The sequence below is a fragment of the Lissotriton vulgaris genome, chromosome 2_1, assembly GCF_964263255.1.
Source record: "Lissotriton vulgaris chromosome 2_1, aLisVul1.2, whole genome shotgun sequence".
Classification (NCBI taxonomy): Eukaryota; Metazoa; Chordata; class Amphibia; order Caudata; family Salamandridae; genus Lissotriton; species Lissotriton vulgaris.
Window position 1 is genome coordinate 1,311,117,207 of NC_141687.1, and position 22,942 is coordinate 1,311,140,148.

General features: G+C 41.6%; 1 protein-coding gene across 1 annotated transcript in view; it reads right to left on the minus strand.

Moving 5' to 3' along the window:
* SEMA5B (semaphorin 5B) overlaps window positions 1-22,942 on the minus strand; it is an 848,743-nt gene that overhangs the window by 336,488 nt on the left and 489,313 nt on the right. Inside the window, exon 6 of the mRNA XM_086957072.1 lies at window positions 7,418-7,480. Within this exon, the coding sequence (XP_086813198.1) occupies window positions 7,418-7,480 (63 nt within the window). The remainder of the gene's footprint in view (window positions 1-7,417; window positions 7,481-22,942) is intronic.

The following is a 22,942-nucleotide window of genomic DNA, read 5'->3' on the forward strand; positions in this document are numbered from 1 at the left end:
TGCCCACTCACTCTAGAAGGTTCCAAGCAACGGCTGGTCATTTAGAGCTATTTCCTTTTCTTATTAGTGAAACAGTCTTCCCTGTTTGACAGCTCCAAAGCCCCCGGTCTGAAACAAGCCCATTAAATACCTAATGTTTGGCAAATCATTCACGCTGACCCCCGGATGACCTCCCGTTCTTGTTCCCTGCATGCTACACTGCTGCGTGTAACTCTGGGTGATGCGGCTGAATTCCAGGCTGTGCCACAGGACTGACCTACTGTATCACTGAAATAATACATCCCAGGGGATGGTGCCTCGATTTCTGTCACCCAATGCAAATCACAGCTTTGACTGCATTCGCCTTACAGTGCCCCCCTGCAAGCCGTTTCATGTTCCCATGCACCCCTTTATACTCGCAGCTCAAGCTGTCTCCGTTTATATTACTATGCCATATTACATCACTGTGAGAAGCTTGCATCCTCAGCTGTGATCTTAATTGAACACTTTGGTCACAGGCGTAACAGTTTGTTTTACACAAGTAGCAGCCACCCTAATGAATTGCCTGATTGAGGCGTAATATCCCAAATTATCTCTGCAGGTCTTTGATCAGGGGTGGGTCGTTCTCAAGTGTCGCTTTGTGTAAATGACGTGCGTTTTGTATGGAAAACCTAGAGACACACTATGAAGTAGAAGCCATCTCACGATTACTGCATATCAACAAGCTGGAGACGCTACATTCAGTAAGTAAAGGGTCTTTTTGATGCAGACATGAATATTGCAGTGTGTGGCCAGGGCTGAGGGGACGGGAAGATTGTGGGGGTAGGATCAGGTTAGGAGCAAGAATGCAGGAATGCAGGCAGTCTAAAAGACACAAGGGGACATTGGCTGGTGAGCTGCTCAGGTGAGCAGGAAAGGAGTGGCAGAAGAATGGAGGAGGGCGACTGGAGGATGTAAACAGTGAGGAGAAGCAGCAGCAGTGCTTAATTTGTATTAAAAAAAAATTCCAGGGCCCTGGTCAGGAGGCCACTGCAGCGTGCACCGCCCATTGCCCCGGATATCAATCCCAACACAACTACTAACCATCATACTTTGACAGTTCGGACTATTTCAGGTCCCCAAAGCTCTAGGGATAGCATGGGACGCAGGTATTAATCATTTTAATGCATATTGTACTAATAGAGAACTGATATTCTGCTCATTTGTATATTAGCCAAACAGCAGCACAATGTGGCAGACTTTCATAAGTGCCAGTGTTGACAATTAACTGCTGTGATGAGCACCGGAAACCAGTAGCTCAAATTGACCACAGGGATAATGGGGGGTACCATGGGGGTAAGCGGGAACTACAGTTGGAGTTGGACAGCTTAGAGAGAATGGCGACGAGAGAGCGCCTAACAGTTAAAGGCAGGCTGCTTGACATGCGACTCATTGGGTTAAACCCGTGTTCTTACAGCACATGACATGCAAGTGGGGCAGATCGCCACAAAGACGAATTGCAGGTCATCGTGATCTCAGTGATATGTCACCAACCACTGCAGATTGAAACCAAAAAGGAAATGTAAAGTTCATACAACGAGGTCTTAAACTTAAGCATGTTACACAGAAGTGCAGCAGGCCAACACATCATGAATTCTTCCTTCTATGTCTAAAAAGGCACTAGTTAATTTCACGCATCCTATTGCTTTAAATAAAAATTTGCAATTTCTCACCCGCCTTCTCTGCTTATTTCAGATTAATTATTTGCGGACCCTCTTCTACAGCCTCCTATAGAGGTGGACGAGTCACCAAATTAACGGGGAGAGCCAAGCCAGAGCCGAGCCAAGGTTCTGGCTCAGATCTCAGAGCCCCTTGGACCAGCAGAGCCCTGAAAATATGTGTTAGGTAAATCATACAGCAAACCATGTAAAATATCATGCTCTCTTAAAAAAAAAACATTTTTAATGCATTTCTTTAAAATGTGGAAGCTTTGACATTAATTGGGAACAATGTAGCAATTCATGAGACAGTACTCATTAAAAGTGATAATTTTGTACAACTGGTAGTCTGAACTCGCATACTTTAAAGTGATTTCATATGCAATAATGAAGAAAAATGAGTTTTGGTGAAATATATTTGCCTAGGATCACAAAATGTAAGCAGGTTTTCTGGTTTCACTCTGAACAAATCAGCCAGTAACTGTTTATATTTTTCTTTCCTTATTTGAAGGCTTTGTTTTTAATACTTCGTACATTTTTCGGCAGTTTTTAAAATTCAGCGCAAACTCGCCCAAAGGTTTTTTTTTTTTTTTACAGGAACACAAGTTACATTACACAAGTTCACATGCATTGCTTATAGGCATGGGGAGATTAAGTGATTTGGCCAGAATCACATGATGTTGAACCGACACGGACTCAAACTTGATTCCCGAGTTCCATAGTCTGTAGCTCTGACCATACCGCCACATCGTGGGTAGAGGGAAGGAGGGGAGGGAGGCAGGCAGGCAGAAGCAACATGAAAGCTTATCTCGTTATGGGTTCGAGGTTCTAACGGTAGATCGAGCTGAACCAGAACCAGGCTTCAGGCTCAAGCTTTTAGGGCTCACCCACCAGTATACTCCCAGTGTATAATCTCATCCGCTTCTTTAACATTACCTTTTGGTGTCTAATGCCCAGATTCTGTTTCTACTCCCAGAAAAACCAGCAGTCCCAGCCTAGCTCTGCTTTTCCAAGGGGTGCCTGCAACATGAGTCCATAAAGCCATCATCTTGCTAGAGGATACAGTTAGGAGTAGCGCCACTCAGCCTTTTGAAGGGCCAATCTTTGACACTCGCCTCTTTCCTCTGCATCCTATCTTGTGAGTAAAACCTTTGTCTAGGAAATTCGTAATGTCAAAAGTAAAAATCCCATTCCATTATAATACACGAGCACACAATTGGTTATAGCCAAGATGCTGGTGCATGGATATATGAAGGAACTTAACCGCATGCGCGCTAGTGCAATTCCGCTCCTGTGCTGAGTTTTTTAAAACCGCACTTTACGTGACGAGCTGGGCTCGTCATCAGCGTGCGAGGAGGCTACGCCATGACGAGCCCAGCTCGTCATGAGCGTGGAAGGGGTTAATGGCACTTTGGTAATGTTCTAGTTCTAGCCATGCTGCTATGTTTTCTGACGATATATAGTACATTTTTGTGCCTCCTCTTTACTGTTGCCTCCTAATAAGAGCCCCTTGGAACCTCTGTTTTTATTTACTCTATAACGATTGCAAATGTTTACATTAATTGCTAGTTTAATTGGTGCCATGCGAGTCAATGAAATACTGCAATTGAATTGATTACCTTTTAGGAGATGAAAGCAAGCTGATCCGGTCTATGGGGTGAGTAAAGAGCGCCATAATTGGGTGAGATGATTTTGTTAACTGATGTAATCAAGCAACTATCCATGTTGTTATAGCCAGTTAAGGGAGGCGGGTGCCTAAAAATGAGCACCCCAAATAAAAGGGGATGAATGAACAGTATAATGGAGACTTGCCAATTCGGTTGACAGGTAGAGCTATTGGGAAGATATACCAATTCGACTATCATGAACATTTTAAAAGACATCATCATGGAAGCCGTGTTCTGCCCCTCAAGGCCTCAGTTTTGGTTGAGAGTTAAAACAAACTTGTTTTTGTGCCACTGTTAATGATTTTGGCGTTTGAACCATCAACCTGGAAGCAGCTCTAATTACTCTGGTGCTTTTTCCAATAAAATGACCAGTCTTGTGTGCGTTGATCTTCTACACTGCTCGTTTACTGACTGAATGAGCAAACGTGCTTTTGATTAAGCAGAATTAGAACATTGGAATGTTGGGAGCTCCATTGAAAACAATGGAGTGCTCGGGGCTTATAATGGCTGGTATAAGCCCGGAGCTCCAACATTCCATTGTTTCTTTGTTCACAGCTCTGGCTGTGAACAAAGGCTTCAGGGAACCTGAGGGGATTCCAATCCCCTCACGCTCCCAAAAGGCTTTTTTTTTGTTAGAACATTCTGTCCTCTAGTGACAGAATGTTCTAATAGCCTTATAGCCCTTCGTAGATGGGCTATACCGCTATTAAAGTCCCTCTCCCTTGTTAAAGGCCCTCGCCTTCTGCTCGGGCCTTTAACGCTGGAGAGGGCCTTTAATAGCTGGCATAGCCCTCTACGGCGGGCTATAAGGCTATACAAGGCACCCGCCACATTCAGAAAGAACTTTCCTCAACACAGATTTAACTCAGTTCTTACAGGTCACTGCAGGGGGACCCTCAGGATGTTTAGTTTTTAGGCAAAAGTAAAACTGTTGTTTTGTATTCCGCTTCTGGCTGAAAGAGCTGTGTAGAGAGTGCCTTCTGCACGCCACTCACGCAGCAGTCATCTCACAAGAGAGCTGGCAAGAGGAAATAATTGACACAACAAACAAGTGCTGTGGTACGTGGTGGAGTGACAATGTGCCAGATCAAGAGTAATTATCATCTTTGTGAGTTCTGTGAGCCGAGCGGAGCAGCTGCAGGCAGCAGGGGACTGGCTGTTCGTCAACTGCTGTTGGGGGAAGAGGGAAAGCAGCACAGACCACTGACATCAGGTTTGTGTGAAAAAAAGCTGCTTTATTGAAACAGGTGCACATAACAAAACAACCTGCCCTTCGCCCACAAAACTAGAGCTTCACTATACAACTTTGCTCACCTATGTTAAGCTACCTCACTCCCTTAAAACTAGCTCCCCCGCATAACAACTTAATACAGTAATAGGGTACCCGCTCCAGAGCTGATGAACTGTAACTATGACCTTTAAACTCACCAACCCCTATACTACCACTATAGCCCCCTACTCAACTAGACTATCTACTAAACCATCAACTTCTTGGCCCATCTAGGCCTGGTCGTATCTACCCCTTCCCTTTTCAGCCTGAACTGCCGCTGTCAACAAGAATAAACTTTGTTAAATTATGGCAACTTCTCTGCGAAGCGCCTAGGCACCGGCTTCATTGCAACCACCCTAAAAAACAAAAAACCCGCTACACAACTGCTTAAATGAAGCCAGCCCGACATGGGGGACCCAAATGATCAAACTCCCTCCTCCCCAAAACCCAGGATCAAGGGACGGGTAGGGGAGGCAAAAAACGATCACTAGCTAGGTACCAGCCACTGTGTCACCGAGACAAAATGGTGTCTGGAACCACAAAATGCCCAGTTATAAACCCCTTGGGCTTTAAAAGTAGCCCAAAACCTGCACAAACCCCTGAGCAGTCATCAGACTGCTCCACTTCCACAATTTAGATGGATATTATCTAAAGTAATTATTAGGCAGAGGACTTGTTGCCGGAGCTTCAGAAGTGTGTACATGCCCGGCCGGCGTAAGTACTACTTAGAGGTTTCTTTTATACATAAGAAGTGGGAGAACTATACGATAAAAATTATAAACCTCTTCTGGTAGTTTTAATAAAAAATGGCAAACCTCCCTTTATTTAATTTTTTATTTGCAGCCGTCCCATGTAGAATATATTCTAGATTTATTAAATATGTAAACTCTATGATCTTGTCCTTTCTATGATGGAATTCTAGTTTAGGGATTAGCAATAAGCAGTTTATGAAGGCACACAGTGGAAGGCGGTTTGGCTCTTCCAAGCTTAAAGTGATATTATTTTGTGCATTTTGCACAACATGTATTTAGATTTAGCAAGACTGGCACTTTACATAGCCAGCTAGAGAATTGTTTGATAGACATGATGTTGGAAGAAATCAAACTAAAGATATTTTAAGGTTAACCAAATCACCCGAAAAAGGAAGGTATAAAACGTTACAATGGTTTTAAAAGAAGAGCAAGAAGGTGAGATTTCACTCATGTTAACTCGGAAACTTAGTTGGATCAACTTGAATGGGATACTGGCGGTACCATGGAGCCTGCAATCGAAGTTAGGTGGAGAGTCAATGATTTGGGGAAATTAGATGCTTTCTTGGTAAGTAAGTGGAAAACCTAGGACAACATTGAATCACAGATTAGTAGCGATAAACCTGGTTGCAGTGGTCCCATAGGTTTCTGTATGGCGCTCTACGATATATCGACTCTAAGACCATATTAGATAGAAAGGAGTTGGTAATAAACTTAATTAATACCCCAGATATGAAGAAATTAGAGTTTTGGAAAAAATATTTGCTACCAACTGAGAAAGTGGAGGAGATTGGTCGGATTTCTGCTAAATAGTTAAGAGAGGAAAATATGGGATTGACTCAAGATATTTGTCAGAGAATTAATGAGTAACATTTTTCTTGTTTGAGGGAGGACCAACTTCCGCAAGAAGCAGTTTGTTTTAAAATGTTTGATTTGTAGTGCCACCCCATTTTAAAAATAAAATTAAAGGGGTATGATCTAATCAGTGTTTTAGATGTGATATGGCAGGAGGTGGAGGATGGTTACAAGAAAAGTCTGCGGTTATGAATTTATTTATGGGTTGGTTGTATTTATTGTAATATTGCATGTTCTATCATGTGCTAACGATATTTAAGTGGCTTTGGTTCATTTGTACTGTTGGTTTTTATGAAAAGATGTACTGTACTATAAAAAAAAAAAGAAAGTGGCACTGTCTAAATCTGAAGCCTTGCAGAATAATTTGGACCACAAGAACAAATAGTAGAATGCGGGCATGTAGGAGAAATTTACTGGTAACAAAACGATCTCTACGTTGACATGGAATAACTGACACACAAAAAACTGTGGAAACTGGTAAAAATAAACAATTCCTATCTAAAAGCAGTGAAAATAGATAGAAATGCATTGGGGGTGTGTTGGGAGGTCGGGCTTGAGCTTCGTTATTAACAACAGTTTTGATCAGCGCCATTACTACTTCGGGGGGGCTGTTGCCCCATGGATGGCGCTGAGAGAAATTGTTCTGGAACAGTTTGGAAAAGGTCTGCTAGACAAAGATGCATTCTCTCACTTTCCAGCTGACGAAAATCTTCTTGTGCCCAAAATGCATTGTAACTGGGGAGCTGCTGGGTGAATTTCATCACCATCACCGTAGTTACATTGTTGTCACAGCGTATTATACCGACACATGTCCTCCTCAGTCATTGAAAGGAACACAAGTCTGGTATGGCCAGCATCCAGGAACTTGCTGTGTTGGGGCTGGGAATGAAGCAATCAATCCAAGAGACCCGCCTTAACACTGTGGTCTGGGAACGCCACCATGCTGGCCTCTGACTGGTCACAAATGATGGTACTTCCAGCAGCGCATTACGTCAAAGTTCACACCGGGCAGGCCCAATAAATGAACTGCGGGTGCCCCAACTACTGCCTTTTATGCGCTTAACATATGTCAGGCTGTTGTTCTAAAATATTGAGGCTTTCAATACTGTAACGGGTATCAGGATTTCGTTGTGTTCGTTTTTCAAAGCATGTGATAGAATGACTTGGAACTGTAGTGTCTTTGTGTGGGGCACAACTTACCTCAGTCTTCCCTTTACTTTGACAGGACCTCCTGGTGTCTTCGTCTGAGCTCCATTCTGTTGCCTAGGGAACAGAAAAATGCACATGGTCATGTGATGCTGCAGTGAATTTTCACTTTTTGGCTATCCTCCCTATCTGAGAGGGACTTCAGGAGTAGCAAACCAAATACAAGCTAGGCATCACATTTTATTTTAGACATTGTGGTAATGAGCAAGACAGCAAGACATGATCCTCAAATCCTTCCGAGGCCATCAGCGTAGTAACAAGCATTTATCAGACTACTGTGTGAAAAAAGAAGTTCTGACTAGGGGCAACACAGAGACACGCTTTTTAATTTGAATGCCAATAGAACACCAAATTATAATTCAAGTGGTGAATTCAGTAAACACAGTCTCAATCGCATACATTCTTACCCAACTAGTTCAATTTGGAAGTAAAGAAGTCTGTTTTCTATTGCAACTTTAAAGAACCTAAGTGTTTATAGCATTTTATGAAGAAATGTATTATTTAGTAAACAAAAAGGGATTTGGGAGAGAGCAGGTTACAACAACAAAAAAAGGATTCTTAATCTCCTGTTTTGTTTAGGATTTTACACAGTACTCTTTTCACAAATTCAAAAAAGGTGAAATCTTTTCTAATCGGTCATAAAGTGCCATGAATTTTTTACGCGACTCTAGCAGGCATGCTGCGTAACAGTTTACAGAAAATGGTACCCTGCATGTTAGACCCATCACTCCACAATGTCGGCCCCAGACAAGGATTTTTACTAGTATCCTGTGTGAGACATGCTCTAGTTGACCTCGCCAGGCAACATCTTGGATGTTGGATTTTATCACTAACCCCCATTTAAAGAGACAAATCATTTGTAGATACCCGTCTTTTGAAGCATACTAAACTTCCAGAAACCTTAGATTGTCTTGTATTTCAAATTCCACATGAAAACGTTCTGGGCAACAGTGACTGGACGTTCAAAGATGACAGCTTTCTAAATTTGCTCGATCAATGTTAGAGTAAATTAAATTCTTCCACCAGTTCAGGTACGGTTATTAGAAAAATTGAGAAATTAAACACACTGTAAAAGTGGTGTAGATGACATACATATATACAACACAGCAGTGCTCCATTTTTTACCTGCCATATCTCAAACAGGGGAAATCCCTTCAATCATTGTTGAAAGACGTAAAAGAGAAGTCTGTGTTAGGGTCACCAAAGCAGGCTCACAAAGACCCTATATTTCCATTATTTCACTATATTTTTATATTAAAATCCAGGAGATCTAAGAGGACGTTTTTTCAAAAGATACATTTCATAAACAGAGCTTCAGCTCAAGCTATGAACCGGGGACGAAACCAATAACCGAATATTGATTTTTTAATTGCGCTGGAGTATGCATCATTGACAGCATTAAATGTATCTTGAATTGCCAAAACTGAGTTGAATAATGAGATTCCATTAGAATCTAGGTTACCATTGGTCTTTCACATAATACACTAGTACAAATGAGGTTGAACTGCTCTTCAGAATATATGTGAAATCTATATCCTCGCCATGTTACACATAATCAAGTGTTGATAGGGCTTTGGTATAGTAAAACAAACATTCATTGACAAAGCCAATGTCTGCTTTGCATTTCCAGTTATTTTTAGTCATAAACCTGACATTGTTTTTGCCAAAGCATGGCATGCAAATGCTGAATTTGCAGATTAGCAATGACCTAGCGGTTGAACCAGGAGAGCTGCCAGGTGCACGGTTTCTTATCAATGACTTGGCGGCTGATTTTGGAATATAGAAATACCGAAGGATTGTTGCTTTAAGGGAAACCACTAAAGGCGCTGCCTTTCGGCATCCTTTTCACCTCGTTAGACCGATGTCTTGTGATAAAAAAAAGCAAAAAGATATTGCTTTTTGTCTACAATGTATATATCAGATAAAGAATTGAATGTGAGGAAAAATTGCGATGATTATGTAATCAATCAATCAAGAGTATTTGTAAAGCGCGCTACTCACCCGCTAGGGTCTCAAGGCGCTGGGGGAGGGGGGGCTGCTACTGCTCGAAAAGCCAGGTCTTGAGTTGCTTCCTAAAGGAGAGATGGTCCTGTATAATTTTTTGAAGTAAAATAGTCCCTTATGCCTTGCAATAGAACAAATTCCTGAGAGGCGAATGATCCACTAATCAGCCAACAGGATGGGGTGAGAAATTATACGCCTCTCGGCTTATTCAAGACGTGATTGATTCACTCTCAAAGCAATGGCAGAAGAGGCCTATGGTTGAAGGAGGCTGACTCAGGGCACAGAATGAATGTTGTAAAGAATAGGAAATGTATAAAGATGTGCTGTCAAGCCAGATGGAAAAGGCCTAAACGTTTCCGTCTAGCCCCCTACACCACCGGCTGTTTGGTGTCCAGCTTCATGTTTGGCCAGTCCAGGACCCAGCGGCAGAAGATGTAGCAACTAGGAAAGCCCTGACCGGCCTGCGTCCTCTGCTCACCTATGCTTGGCACAGTGACTGTGTCCACGAGGCACAAGACTGTTACACGCGGTATAAACATGCCTTTTTACCACGAAGAGAACAGCCAGAAACCCATATTCCCAGATACTAAAAGATTTGTAAAAATAAAAAAAAGGTTTGGGCGTCTGCTACAGATTTTTAAATTATTTGCTTAATGTTATCGTCCACCACTAAAGATTACTTAAATTGCCCAGAGGTGCTAATTAGCTCACTTCGTATTTAGCACCATGCTGCATTTATAGAAGGTGGTGTTATTTTCCTTTATTTCTTTTTGCTTCTGGCTGGGTGCATTATCGGAGCACCAAACAGCAATGTGAATATTGTACACACTAATTGTGGACAATGGGTTTTGCATCCACAAAACACTGACTGTCATAAATCTAAAACTAACCCGAACAAAATAACAAGCATTTGCAATATGTAACATGGGGATAAACGCATCACGGTGCAATTGAACTCCACAAAGGCAGTTTACATAGCTTAGCCTATATGAAAAACAAACACCTTGTATTTAGAACTAGGGCTACTGTAAAAGACGAATGCTTAGTTTTGATAGGGATGGTAAAACCCTTAAGATTTTTAAAACAAAGTAGCTATTCTCTTATTTGTTCCACCCCTGTCCCTTAGAACCAACATGGTATATAACGTGGGCAGATTCATCCGACCCTGCTCAACTTGTGACAAGTGAAAAACACAGAACCAATTGTTCAAGCAATTGCTGTGTTTTTTTACACATTTGTGAAAGTTCCCCTTTGTAACTTAGCAGACTGACAGGACGAAATAAAAGCATATATTAATGTTGATCTGGTTCAATAAATACCAACGTAAGACCAATAGAATTAAAACGCCTGAAATGCCAATTGCGCAGTTCTTTTTTTTTTTTGCATGCTTCATGACAATGTTTACATAAAGCGTGTTTTAAAATGAATGGCTGTCAAAACAGCCAATAGTCTTGTTATTTGGCCAACCAATGTTACTTCAGACCTGTCCCATCAGGTCCAGGTAGTGAGAGGGATGAATTTCCATCGACGGTGGTAGCTCAATGTGTGACAACCCTGAAAAGTATTTAATATCTCCCACCTCCATAATGCACGATTTATAAATTAAATAATCCCATCACTCTCTGACATAGACACTTATTTTCTATCAGGGACTTTAGCAGAAACATCAGGAGAGAGTTATCTAGTTTGAAAAGAACTTCCTCTACCATGAGCAATGATGGCCTGGCACCTTAGGTCCAAGACGAGCCAGACCTTGTCATGAGGATGCTTCTTCTACTGCCTTGGACAGTCGTTCCCTGCTGAAGGATGGCAAGGCAGACGTAATCTAGTCACAAGCGAAGCAGCGAATGGGAGAGAAGATCAGTTAGCTGCTGCTTCTTAGTACAAGAGTAGTATTGGCGTTATCGTCTTTGTTTTAGTTTTATTAGTACATTGTCGCATAGTATGGATTCCATCGAACCATGGACAGAGCACGGTGCAGTCAGAACTCGAAACAGATCAGAAGAGTGCATGGTAGAAAAGCCGACAGGATATAGCTGTAGCATAGCAAAGATGCCATGGGCCTTGGTGCAAGCAAGCAAATGGCCCCTTTGACTGCTGTTGGTGTAGTAAAATGTAGCAAATTATCAGGGTTCAATGGGCCTCTCGGGGCCCTGGTGGCACTGTGCCTGCAGCACCAATTGTAGCAACGCCCTAGGGATATAGTTACAAGCAACACGGCTTAAAGAGTAATTACGGCTGCATTTGACAATGTGATAAACCAGGGTACTCAAGAATCATACAGTGCGAGGAAAGAAATACACACAGTTTGATCCCAAATAGATGTGTGCAGGAAGGTTCAAGGAAAATTGAACGATAAGATCAAAAAACAAGAAAGTCGCCATGACCGGTATTCCCTAGCAGCAATAAGAACATATTGACATCAGCATGATAGGGACACACTAGCACACTAAATACAAGTTGGTAGAGCCTCGTAGGGGTGAAAATAAAGTAGATAAAGGAGACCGTTTTAACTTAGCAGGAGACAGAAAATACATCTCTGAAAAGAATGGTAAAGAGTGAAGAAATAGTCTGAGAGTGAGAAAAAGCAGTCAGGTGCAGATAATTTCTAAAGTGCACGCTCTTACGAAAGGATTTAACCATTTACATAGATGAAACGTTCTTAATATGAAGGAGGAAATTCCAGATTCCTAAAATGTCCTGGATTGGCGAGAGACCTTCTCTATTCGCCTGACAATGGGCGAGAGCCTTCAACTATTTTAATATTCCAGCTTCTAGGAATATGCTGCCTGGCGGGGGAGGTCAAGTAAAGAAGACACATCTTACTACAAGGGCTTCTGTTGCCCTGTTAGGCAGAGGCATAGCTTGCAATGCTATGCCTAATTTACAATACATTGCTTCAAAATGTCCTACTTAGTGATAGAGTGGGTGAAAGGATGTCACAGGGTGAATGTGCGCTCCCCTTCGATAAACGTCTTATCGAAAGGGTTTTCAGCCAGTCAATCACCTTCCATGGGCTCTAAACAAGTAAGCAGAACACTACAGCTTCTGAAAACTTTGCTAAGGAGGTCCTTCTTCTAGAAACAAAGCCCTACATGGATTATGTTTCCCCACAAGGAACGTTCTCGTAGCTGAGGTCCTGCGAAGGTCCACACTGCCGCTGAGTGGCCACTGGAAGGATTCAGAGATGAGTGCATTTATTATTATTTTTTGTTAGGCACTAATACTGCCAAAAGACTACTAGTTGTTTTCTGGAAGAGTGGGATATGAGGAGAATTACTGGGGCTTTCATTAGGTTGGAAACAGACTGGTACATAGAGTGGAACGATCCATGACTGGGGGGGATGTGTCAGCTGTGGAAGTGGGTGAGGTTATCTGCAGTGTCTCTTGGGTGGATTGCTAGAGGCTGCAAGATGGCACTAGATAGGAGGATCCTTAGTCCATGGGTGTCTAGGTACTGGAGTTCAGAGGGTGCAAACCTGTGGATGCTGGGATCCACTCACCATAAGGTATGGTAAAACTAAGGCAGAAGATAGAAAGTAAGAGATAGTAAAAGTGGAGGTAGTGTTACACATCAAATCACCATTTCTGCAGGTGACAAACATAGGATTTTCGAAGAGTAAGCTCATAAATTAATTCAATGTATTCCTCCACCTACACACATTTGTTTATGCGCTCATTGAGTTAGACATAATAGTGTCTAGGCTTCACCATCAGCAGGGAGCAGACAGAACACTTACTTTATTAAACAAAACATTGGATGCACAGAAGAGACAGGTCTGTGACACAGGAGAAACGGCCATCATAAATAAGGCTTCCAATTTTCTGTTTTTACTGATTTTGACAGATAAATGCAGACATAAAACAATGTTTCCTGTCTGTATTTATTTTTAAAAGTAGAAAAATGCAGAAAAATGTGTTGCATGTGGGTAACTCTCCCTGCTTCCTCATGATTTCCATTTCCAGGAAAACAGCTGAGCAGATAGATACCATGTAAAGTTTATAATATAGGGTGAGATTTCCCTAAATACAGGTATATGTAACATATGTTTATATTACAATGCTGATATTCACCTGTGGGTGTAATGTTTTGCTATATTTGGCTGTTTTATTTGCTAAATGCGACAGGCAGAAAAGTATGAGAGCATGTTTATCAGTTAAATCAATGTGGAACTATACCATTTTACACCTTCATTTATTCTCAAAACACAAAATAAATATGGATAAATACCAATAAGGTGGCCAAAAAAGAAATATGGATAAATACAGATGGAAATGTTAAAAAAAAATACAAATACCATAAAACTGAGAGCTCTATTCATAAATCATCAGGAGAAATAACACTATTATACTGTGTCAGGAGAAAAAGCCATCAAGAAACAAGGGCCAAAGATATATGCATTTGAATTAGGTCATATTGACCTTCTGGGAGTTCTTATTACGTATCTAATTATGCTTTAAAACATGTGTTACTCCAGTTGTAACGTGTCAGATAATCTATATGATAGTTACCAAACCCCAAAGACGTCCTTCTCTCTCCCATATTAACATTCCATTTAATTGTGGCGCAACTCTTCTGCTAAAATTCCAGCCTAACAATTTCTTCTGTAAATGTACTTATAACCAAACCACTCACACAATCGTTAGCCATTACCCATGGCGCAGGCATAAAGATGCGAAAGTAGTAATATTTCTAACAAAGGTATTGTGCCAGTAATAATGGCCCGGTAGCAAAGTCATTGTGCCTGTAATCCGTCGACTTCCCTGCAGGATTTGTGTCTGTAATTACTGTTCCGAGCACGAGTCACAAGAGCCATCATTCCCCCAGAATATAATCTATTTCCACAATCATTGTCCCCACCAATGTCTTTTTGCCAGTATTCCATTACTCCGTAAGGATTTTTGCCACTGTTATGCATGACCTGAAGATGAATTATGGGTAATGGCCAAATTCAGCTGCTCCACTCCAAACAGGTTGTCAAATATAGATTATTAGGTCTAGTCTGGGCAGCGCATGCGCTGCTCTGCGAGGCATGCTGTATTAGAGTATGCACTTGAAGTTGCGCCCATATTTTTCATTGTCTTTGTCCTTTGTAAATGCTGGCTTCTAATTCGGTAATTGGCTTGTTAGTCCCTCCCTAATACCGCCTTGTCTTCATTTGTAAACTTCCATGAGGACTGGCCATTTTACTTTGGTCGTTAGACCGTCTGTGTTATTCACTCTGTAGGCACTACTTCCTTTACTAGGCATTGCCCTACTACAGGCACGAAGTGCTTTCCTTATATTCAGCGTGCCATGCGTGCTTTCACTTTCCAAGCAGCTGGGACAATAGCGGCCGCTTGTTTGCAATGCCATAGGTCTTGTATTTAGGAGAGTTTGAGCTATTGGCATTGTAAATGACAACAGTTTATACTCTCACAAATGCGACACCTATTGATTTACAATTTTTTTTGTGGGTTGGTTCCAAGCACCCCATGCTGCGCTTGCACTTATTAGAGACCACGCCCCTTTCTTTAGACATAGCTCATCTAAAGAAAGGGGCGTGGCCTCTTAACTGCAAGCGCAGCTTGGGGCGCGTGGAAGCAAATATTTGCAATTCAATAGGTCTCACATTTGCGAGAATTTAAGCTTTTGACATTTACAATGCCAATAGCTCAAAGTCTAGCAAATGCAAGACCTATTGCATTGCAAATGCTTTTTTTTTTTTAGACTTGTGACTGCTCTATTTAATTTTTACGGTTTAATTTTATTCTAACATGGATAATGAAAAGCAGATTCCTACCTTGGGATGCGGTCAATTTTTAAAGGCGTAAATGGGCATTATTACATACCAATGACTCATAAACCCATCACCTTGCTTCCATCTGAGGAGTCACTGGCTTCCAGGCAGAAGTCAATGACTCCAAAAACGGAGCCATTAAAAAGATCTTAAGAATCTTTAAGAAATATATTTTGAGTTTCCCTGTTATTTAAAAAGTTAAGAGGACTCCACACTGAGCAATGTTCACGTGTTTTCTCAAACTAAACTATAAGGTATCTACCAGAAATCTCAAATTGCTTGCGCTGCTTATAATAGCATCTTTTCAGCGCCCTACTGTGGGCACAACCTGCGATGAGTCGACAGATACAAGGCAGTGGACAGTTGTGAAGGGTATAGTGGTAACATAGTGATGACGGTCTTAACGTATGCAGAGATTTGAGCAAAGTTTAGGTACAACTTTGGTTCAAATGAAAAGAAATCAGTAGAACAATCAGTGGCATTAACATGTCTAAACATTTGGGCAATATTAATTGGAATACTACATTAATAGTTGTGTTACAGAGTTCTGCGTATAGGTGTTTAATTTATTCGTATGTTGCGAATTGTCAACCTTCATTAGGATTCACAATTTTAGGCAGCCTATTTACATAATTTTCTTTTTTCTCTTGAATGCGTGTCTGTTAGGGAGCACACGTCCACCTCATTGACTCCATTCCCTCGGACTTGAATCCACTGAGTGGCCCATCATCACTTCCCCGAGACTCAGCGACACTTCGCTGTCTCGCCACCTCACTGAGATCCATCCCTGGATATAGCAAGCATTGAATGGCCCATCGCCTCCGATTTTCTTCTCTGGAGGCACAGAGTGTCCCACCACTTCCTTTGCTCACTTGTCTCTGTAGCCCATCCACTGGATTCTGATGTAGGAGTCACTCTACTTGAAATGTATTTTCATGGAACCTGGGGATGTTTTTTGGAGGACTATCTTGGCCCAATCTCTTTTAAAATAATTAATTTGGTCAAGAAGGTAGTGTTTGTGGGAGAATATCCTTGTAACGTTAGAGAGGAGATGAGGCCGAGTGCCAGAGATGCTGCTTTGGGAACCTAGGTTTGAATCCTGGTCTTAAAACTTGACTCAATGTGGTCTGATTCTGGGCAAATCTCTTAATCTCTCTGTGCATACAAATGTAAAATGTACTGCGTGTAAAATATATTTATGAAACCCCCACTTGATGTACACAATCTTGGAAGATTGTGTCCCAACCCTTCACTACTGTACAGTGCTCTGTTACTTTATAGTTAGGTTCGGGCTATATCAATACCAGTGCATATGTACATACATGATGTACAAGCAATTTTGTCGCTATCAATAGTGCAGAAGGTGTAGTGTAAGTTACCCACTTGATTCCAAGTAGTGGCTGTTTTTTTTCACTGCCAAACAAAGGGATGCGGCCAGTGTTTCTTATTTGCATTAGGCCCATTATGCCCTTGGTACCCCACTGTGTTAAAAGTTTGCTAAACTGACTGAGGGGTAAACAGTCCAGAATCTCACTCTCTTAATCTGCCACTTTTCATTTTAGTGGTTTCATGAGGGAGAAATTACACTTTGAAGTTGTTGCTGAAAACAGCCACGACTAAACCATGTTTACTGATCACATACTCTTTTCCATAGTAAATGACAGCAGGCAAGAAGATGGATGGCTCCTGGCGATACTGGGAGAGGGAACAGACTGTTAATATTGGATAAGTGGCGCCCTCCAAGGTAGACCTACCCGAAAGGGAAGATGTCCCATAGGCATGCTTTTAGGGCTTGCTACTTTAAACATATGGTTGTTTGTGTCTCATGTATTTACATGGATTACTAACATGCTCCAGCCCAAAGATTTCAATAAGGATAGCTTAAAATAGAATGGCAAGTATGATGTCATCAGTAGAGGCCACAGAACTTGTGACGTCACTTCCACTATGATTATGGAGACATTATTCGGCCTGTGTCCTCTTCACTCATCATTTACATGCTTTAATAAACATCTACACATACAATCTATATTTTCTTATTAGAAACATAAACTGCGTTAGTCTCTGAATATTTATTAGCACTGTTAATGTAGAGATGTTAATGCAACAGAGCCCGAGAACATCTGCTGAATGGAGGTATAAAGAGAGAGTGGCAAACTAAGGAGCTGAAAGCACTATTTAATAGATTGCAACAGGACATAGCAATCAGATGTGCATACATTAGGATGAAGCAGTGAAGACGTGGCTTAATTATAGAAAATACCACAATTAGAAATACAGAATGTATATTAAAATTTCAATTGGTATAAATAAAGATATATTTGAGGAGGTGCTCATTCATCGTAATGGTATGCAAGAAAGTTGCTAACGTGATGACAAAAAGTAATGTATTCGGTAAATACCACGTAAATAATAGCAACATTTGAATGCATGGAGCCTTCCACGGAGTTCCTTTTGGAATGAGATGCGATGTTAGGAAGTACTGTGACGGCGAGGGACCTAGAATGATTCTAGGTCCCTCACCGGAATGGTAATAGCTTAAATCAACGTGAGCAGGGAAAGTGGTGTGGTCAGGCTTCCATCAGTCAAGTACAATAGTTCTTTGAGAAACAAAGAACAGAAAAATCAGAAAAGTGAGAAAGATGATTTTAGGAAAACAGAAGAGCGCAATGAAAATGGAGGTCGAAAATGGAAAGAAAAGGGGACAGAAAGGGAAAAAGACATGGGCAGACAGGGGGAAAGAGAAAGAAGAACTCTATAAATCACACAAAAGTTCTTTGTGGCTTTCACTCAATCATGCAAAACATTTGTGGAGTGAAAAGATGTCATCGCCTCCCCCCCTTTCTCTCCCTTTTTAGGGACATTCTTATAGAGCTGCCACCCCCTTTTCCTTCAGTTCATCGGCAGATGTGACAGGACTCCAAAACAGACCCCTTCAATGTCCTGTCACAATGATCCTTGGAATAGAAAGCTCACAATCCTTCGCAATGGACCGGCCCATATTCACTCCAAAAATCAATTTACAACGCCGGCAGCCCCCTTTGTGTTTCTGCAGTAGGCCAGCTGATTGTATTTTCCCCTCATTTTTCTGCTTTCGAGTCCCGTCCCCCCCATTGTCGTGTCCCTTTACGGCAACCACCCATTGGCGATGTCAGGTCGCATGGGTGGGGAGGGGACTTTTCCCCCACCTACTTGTTAGCTTCCGTTCTCAGAAAGTCTGGATGGGCCTCGCACATTCCACTGAACCTTTTGTGCAAGCTTATAAAACGGGCTTTAACACCCAGCAACATCAAAATAAATGTCGTCGACTCTTAAAGCCTCCTGAAGTATAACTGGGAAAAAAGCAAAACTACAAATGCAGATATAAAGAGCATATTTTAAAGTTATGATGTATCTTGTTGTGAAACTAGCTGGTATAACGGTCATCTGGATTGGATTTGAAATTCTAAAGCAATTACCAGAATTTTAACAAAAAGCCTGCGCGAATTCTCAGTTTATCAGCATTTCCTGTTAGCCGTAGTTCTATCCAGAAATTGCTTTAACCTGCCTTTATTAGAAGTTAACCCCTGAGCCCTGGACCACAAAGTGAAGAAACCGGGATGCCTAGAGTTCCCGCTTGTGGGAAACGGCAAAGAGTTTTAGGAGGCAGTGTACTGCTCTTGGCCCATTTTATCACTTATTTCAATTAAATGTAATTAATCGAAGAGGAAATTAATTTGTCGACTCGACTAACAGTGCCTAGCCTAGAAGGTACACCGGGCAATAAAGTACATTTTTTAAATGCCCTGTTGCAGACAACAGTTCCAAGACGAAACACTGCCGAAAGTTATGTTTCAAAGAGTTAGGTGCCACATGTTTACAAAGGTATGAACAGGAGTTGGTTGTGAAAGCACAACAACAGTGTGGGTCGAATAGAGTCTGGGGGTTAACCGGTATCCTGTCAGACTCAAATTTATAATACATTATTCCAGTGCTTAATTCATAAAAAAGTAAGTGTCAGGGAAGAAGGAGGGACCCAGGCTCTTGTTCTAAGGTTCACATCTTGTGCTTAAATATGTTTCTTGAAGCACATTTCGGGTATGGACGCAGACCAGACCAGCAGGATGAACAGGTAAAAGGGCCTGCCATATGTGAGGGTAGAATTGGTCCTAAAAGGTTTGTTTGTGTTTAACATGTTGTTAGTCTATATAACAATGTGTTGGAAGAGGTGTGGCGCTGTGGCTAGGGCGACTGACTCCGGAATCTGGGGATCACGGTTCGATCCTGGCACCGGCGGCAGGTTAGCCCAGCACTATGTGACTCTGGGCAATAGCTTGCTTAATCTTGCCGACGGCCCCCAGCGCCTAGAGACCCTTAAGGGTGATTGTCCGCTTTACAAATGTGGATTATTATAATGTGTGCGTACAGGGAGACTCTCCCGCTCACACTCCAGTTTCACAGAAATTCACATTGAAACTTGGTAAGGGATATTATTTGTATCCCAACTTCCCTGACCCACACCTCTTTTGAGTGGTGTATAAGTCTGGTGTTGATCTGCCCGTCAGCTCTACAATAATTGCGGGCTGTAAGATTCCGCACTAGGAATTTTCACGTTTTTTACAAGAATACACAGACATTGAGTATTGAACAATGCACTGATGGGTTCAGCATTGGTGTTGAGCTGTATCATATGTGTTTATGGAAAAAAGCATTGTTTGCATTCATTTATGTTTGTCATTTCAGGATCATTAGCCGTTGGCTACTTAGGAAGTGGCAAGTAAGGTCATTATATTTTGGATGAATGTATCCCCATTCCCCTTAGCTAAAACTATATGGTTGAGTCGGATAAGTAAGGAGAAACTGTAGTCCAGAGGAAGGCCGAATGACCCAGTTGGGCAATTGAGAACTGCTGATACATGGCGACAAAAGTGCAGATAAGAGGGATTAAAGGACACTAAAACATCCATTTCATCACCAGCATTGATTTTTAATCCTATCCAGGGAGACCAATAATAAAGATAGTCTAGGACATCCCAGAGGTAGTTTTATTCACGTTTTTTGTTCTGCAGAGTAGATCCCTTATATGTCTGTATTGTCTTTCACAAATCCATTTGCTCCATCCCTGACATTGGTCTGCGAAAGGATGTTGTAGTATGCTCAATGATTTAGTATTCCACTACTAGTGGGTGAAGGCAATTTTAAAGAAAATTGCGTTTTTCCTAAGTGACATTATCGATTCTATTAAATTCTCCTTTCCTCTTTGGTATGTATACGTAGGGTTGTCAACGAAGAGAGGACGGAAAAGGAGAGGTACCCCTCTCCCCTTTTATTTGTGTATAAATTTGTGCCTATAGTAACAAGCATTTGTATGTTCATAATAAAGATCTGTTTTGTCTTCACTTTTTGAAAGATGATGTATGGGAAGATTGATTGTGTGTTAGATATGAGGGTGATAGTGGTTCTGTGAACCAAGAAGCTGTACTTTTTTATTTTATTTATTTGTTACCAGTCATAGCATGTCGAACAGAAATGCATTTGTTGTCAGGGTAATCTTTGTTTGATGTTATTTGGTGTTTGAAGGACTTACAATGATGGCATAGACAAGTAAACATAAGAATAAAGAATATAAAAACATTCCAAGCATCCATATAAGGTTGTAGCCGTGCACAACTGCAAGATGTTAGATGCTGATTGTCCAAGTGTGCTTGAACTGAATTTTTAACTGCTTTCATCAGTTACCTTCTATGTTTCTAAGATTCATTTTACGGTTGTCCTTCGTCATACAGGATGGCATTTGCAGTGATTTCAAAGAGGGTGGGACCGTGGAGGTTTGGGACTGCACCCATATTGATTGTAGAAATGTGCTGGATAGCACTAGCTTCAAGCTAAGTTTCATGAGGCTTATCTCACTCTGGCGGTATCAGATGAAGGCTCACATATGTCAAATAGTGGGACGTTCATCTCAGAAGTTGCTGAGAATGCAACAGACTTGGAGGAATAGGAGAGTTTGCCACTGATTTGGTACTCTGAGCACATACGCATAATTACTATAAGGCAAATTAGGATGGTGAACAGTACTAGCCGCTCCTTCCAGAGTGATTTGAACTCTGGTAGTAGAACAGTTAAAAAAAACATGAGGTCACTAAAGTGCTCATGAAGGATTCATGCCTTACTCAAAGCAAGAATACCTTCCACAAAGTCATAGAAACATGACATTGCAGCCCCAGGAGAAAGGTATGATACCTGATAAGGCTAACTCAGTATAGGTCTTGGGCCAGAAGAGGTTAGACACATCTATATAATTGACCACAAAACACAGCAAAAAGAGGGCAGAGAAATAAACTGGGTAGTGTGTCATTATGCAGGTTAGCATGTGGCAGCTACTGAGGAGATATGAACATCTACTTAACCCTTTTAAAGTATCACCTGCACAGCGCCAGCGTGGTACTTGCGAAAGGTCTTGTAAACAAAAAACCTCCTTCCCCCACCTGTCCCTCTTGTTGCTTTTCCATCCTGCCCTTCTCCCTCTGTCTGTTGTTTTGTGTCCCCATCTAATCAGGCCCCCTCCCTCCTTGTCCCACCATGGCACAAAAAACACCGGTAAAGCCAAATAGCTCATGCATATGCGAGAGCTGTTTGGCATTTCCAATGCTTTTTTCCCCTGAAGTTTCCGCTCATTGTTAAAAGCTGCTCAATCATGTTCAGGACCAGTGTTTGCTGTGGGAGCAAGATGGCAGGGGCTGCTGCACTTGTGTCTCGCATTGTCTGGAAGAGTCATGTGCTGCTGGGATATTCGTGAGTGTTCAATAGGAACAGTGAAATGGACATGTCCTATGTTTACTCCATTCTATCCACACCTGTGCTTGCCTGATTGACGCCTGTTTGTGAAGAAGGATGCTTCCCATCTTCTTCTATTCCAGTATGCCTGGAATGGAACCTGTGTATGTTTTCTCGCTTGGCTTCCTAGGAAGTTAGTTGTTTACGGCAAAGTTGCAAAATGTGTCGTTTTGTTCAATACAGGGTATAAAAAGTGCCAATGAAGGCTTTGGTTTGAATACTTGCACTAGCAAGGCCCTGTGGACAACAATATATTGTATTTGGGTAAATATGTGGCTAAAGAGCATTTACATTCTATCTGATTCTCAAGACAGTTCTCATTGCTGGGTTTTATTTCAACATCAATGCTTCTCACACTACCTTTGTCCTACTTTCACCTCTCGTTCTCCGCCCTTTCCATTATGAGGATTGGTTAAGCGTATTTGTTAGGTGGGTTGCCAAGGGAACATTGATTTTTTTCATTTTTCTGATGCTATTGCCAAGCCCATAGAGGCCAGGTTTTCTTAACTGACTTCACAAAAATGAGTGCATAGCCTCTATTAATAAAATCTCCATTGCTGGTGGTCTGTTTGCTTAAGAGGCTCTGGAATGAGCCCATGGTGAACGTGTTTTGTGTGAAGCCTCTGACAAATTATGGGCTTAGGAGTCACATTACTCGTCTTTTCCAGGTACCTGCAGGTGTATTTCTAATTGGGTCACGTGATCAGAATGTTAAAATATTTTGTAGAAATGTTAACATTTTGTATGTCTGTTTTGGGGCTTCTGTGTTTCACATTCAATGTGAAAGCTGTTTGTTTTGCATGTTCTTTCCACTGCAGGTGCAATTTCAAGGCTTCATTAGTTAGAGAAAGACATTTTGTGTACTGTAGAGATAGTGAGGTACAGTGGGAAAGTCAAAGGATGTAGCCAATTCCTACCA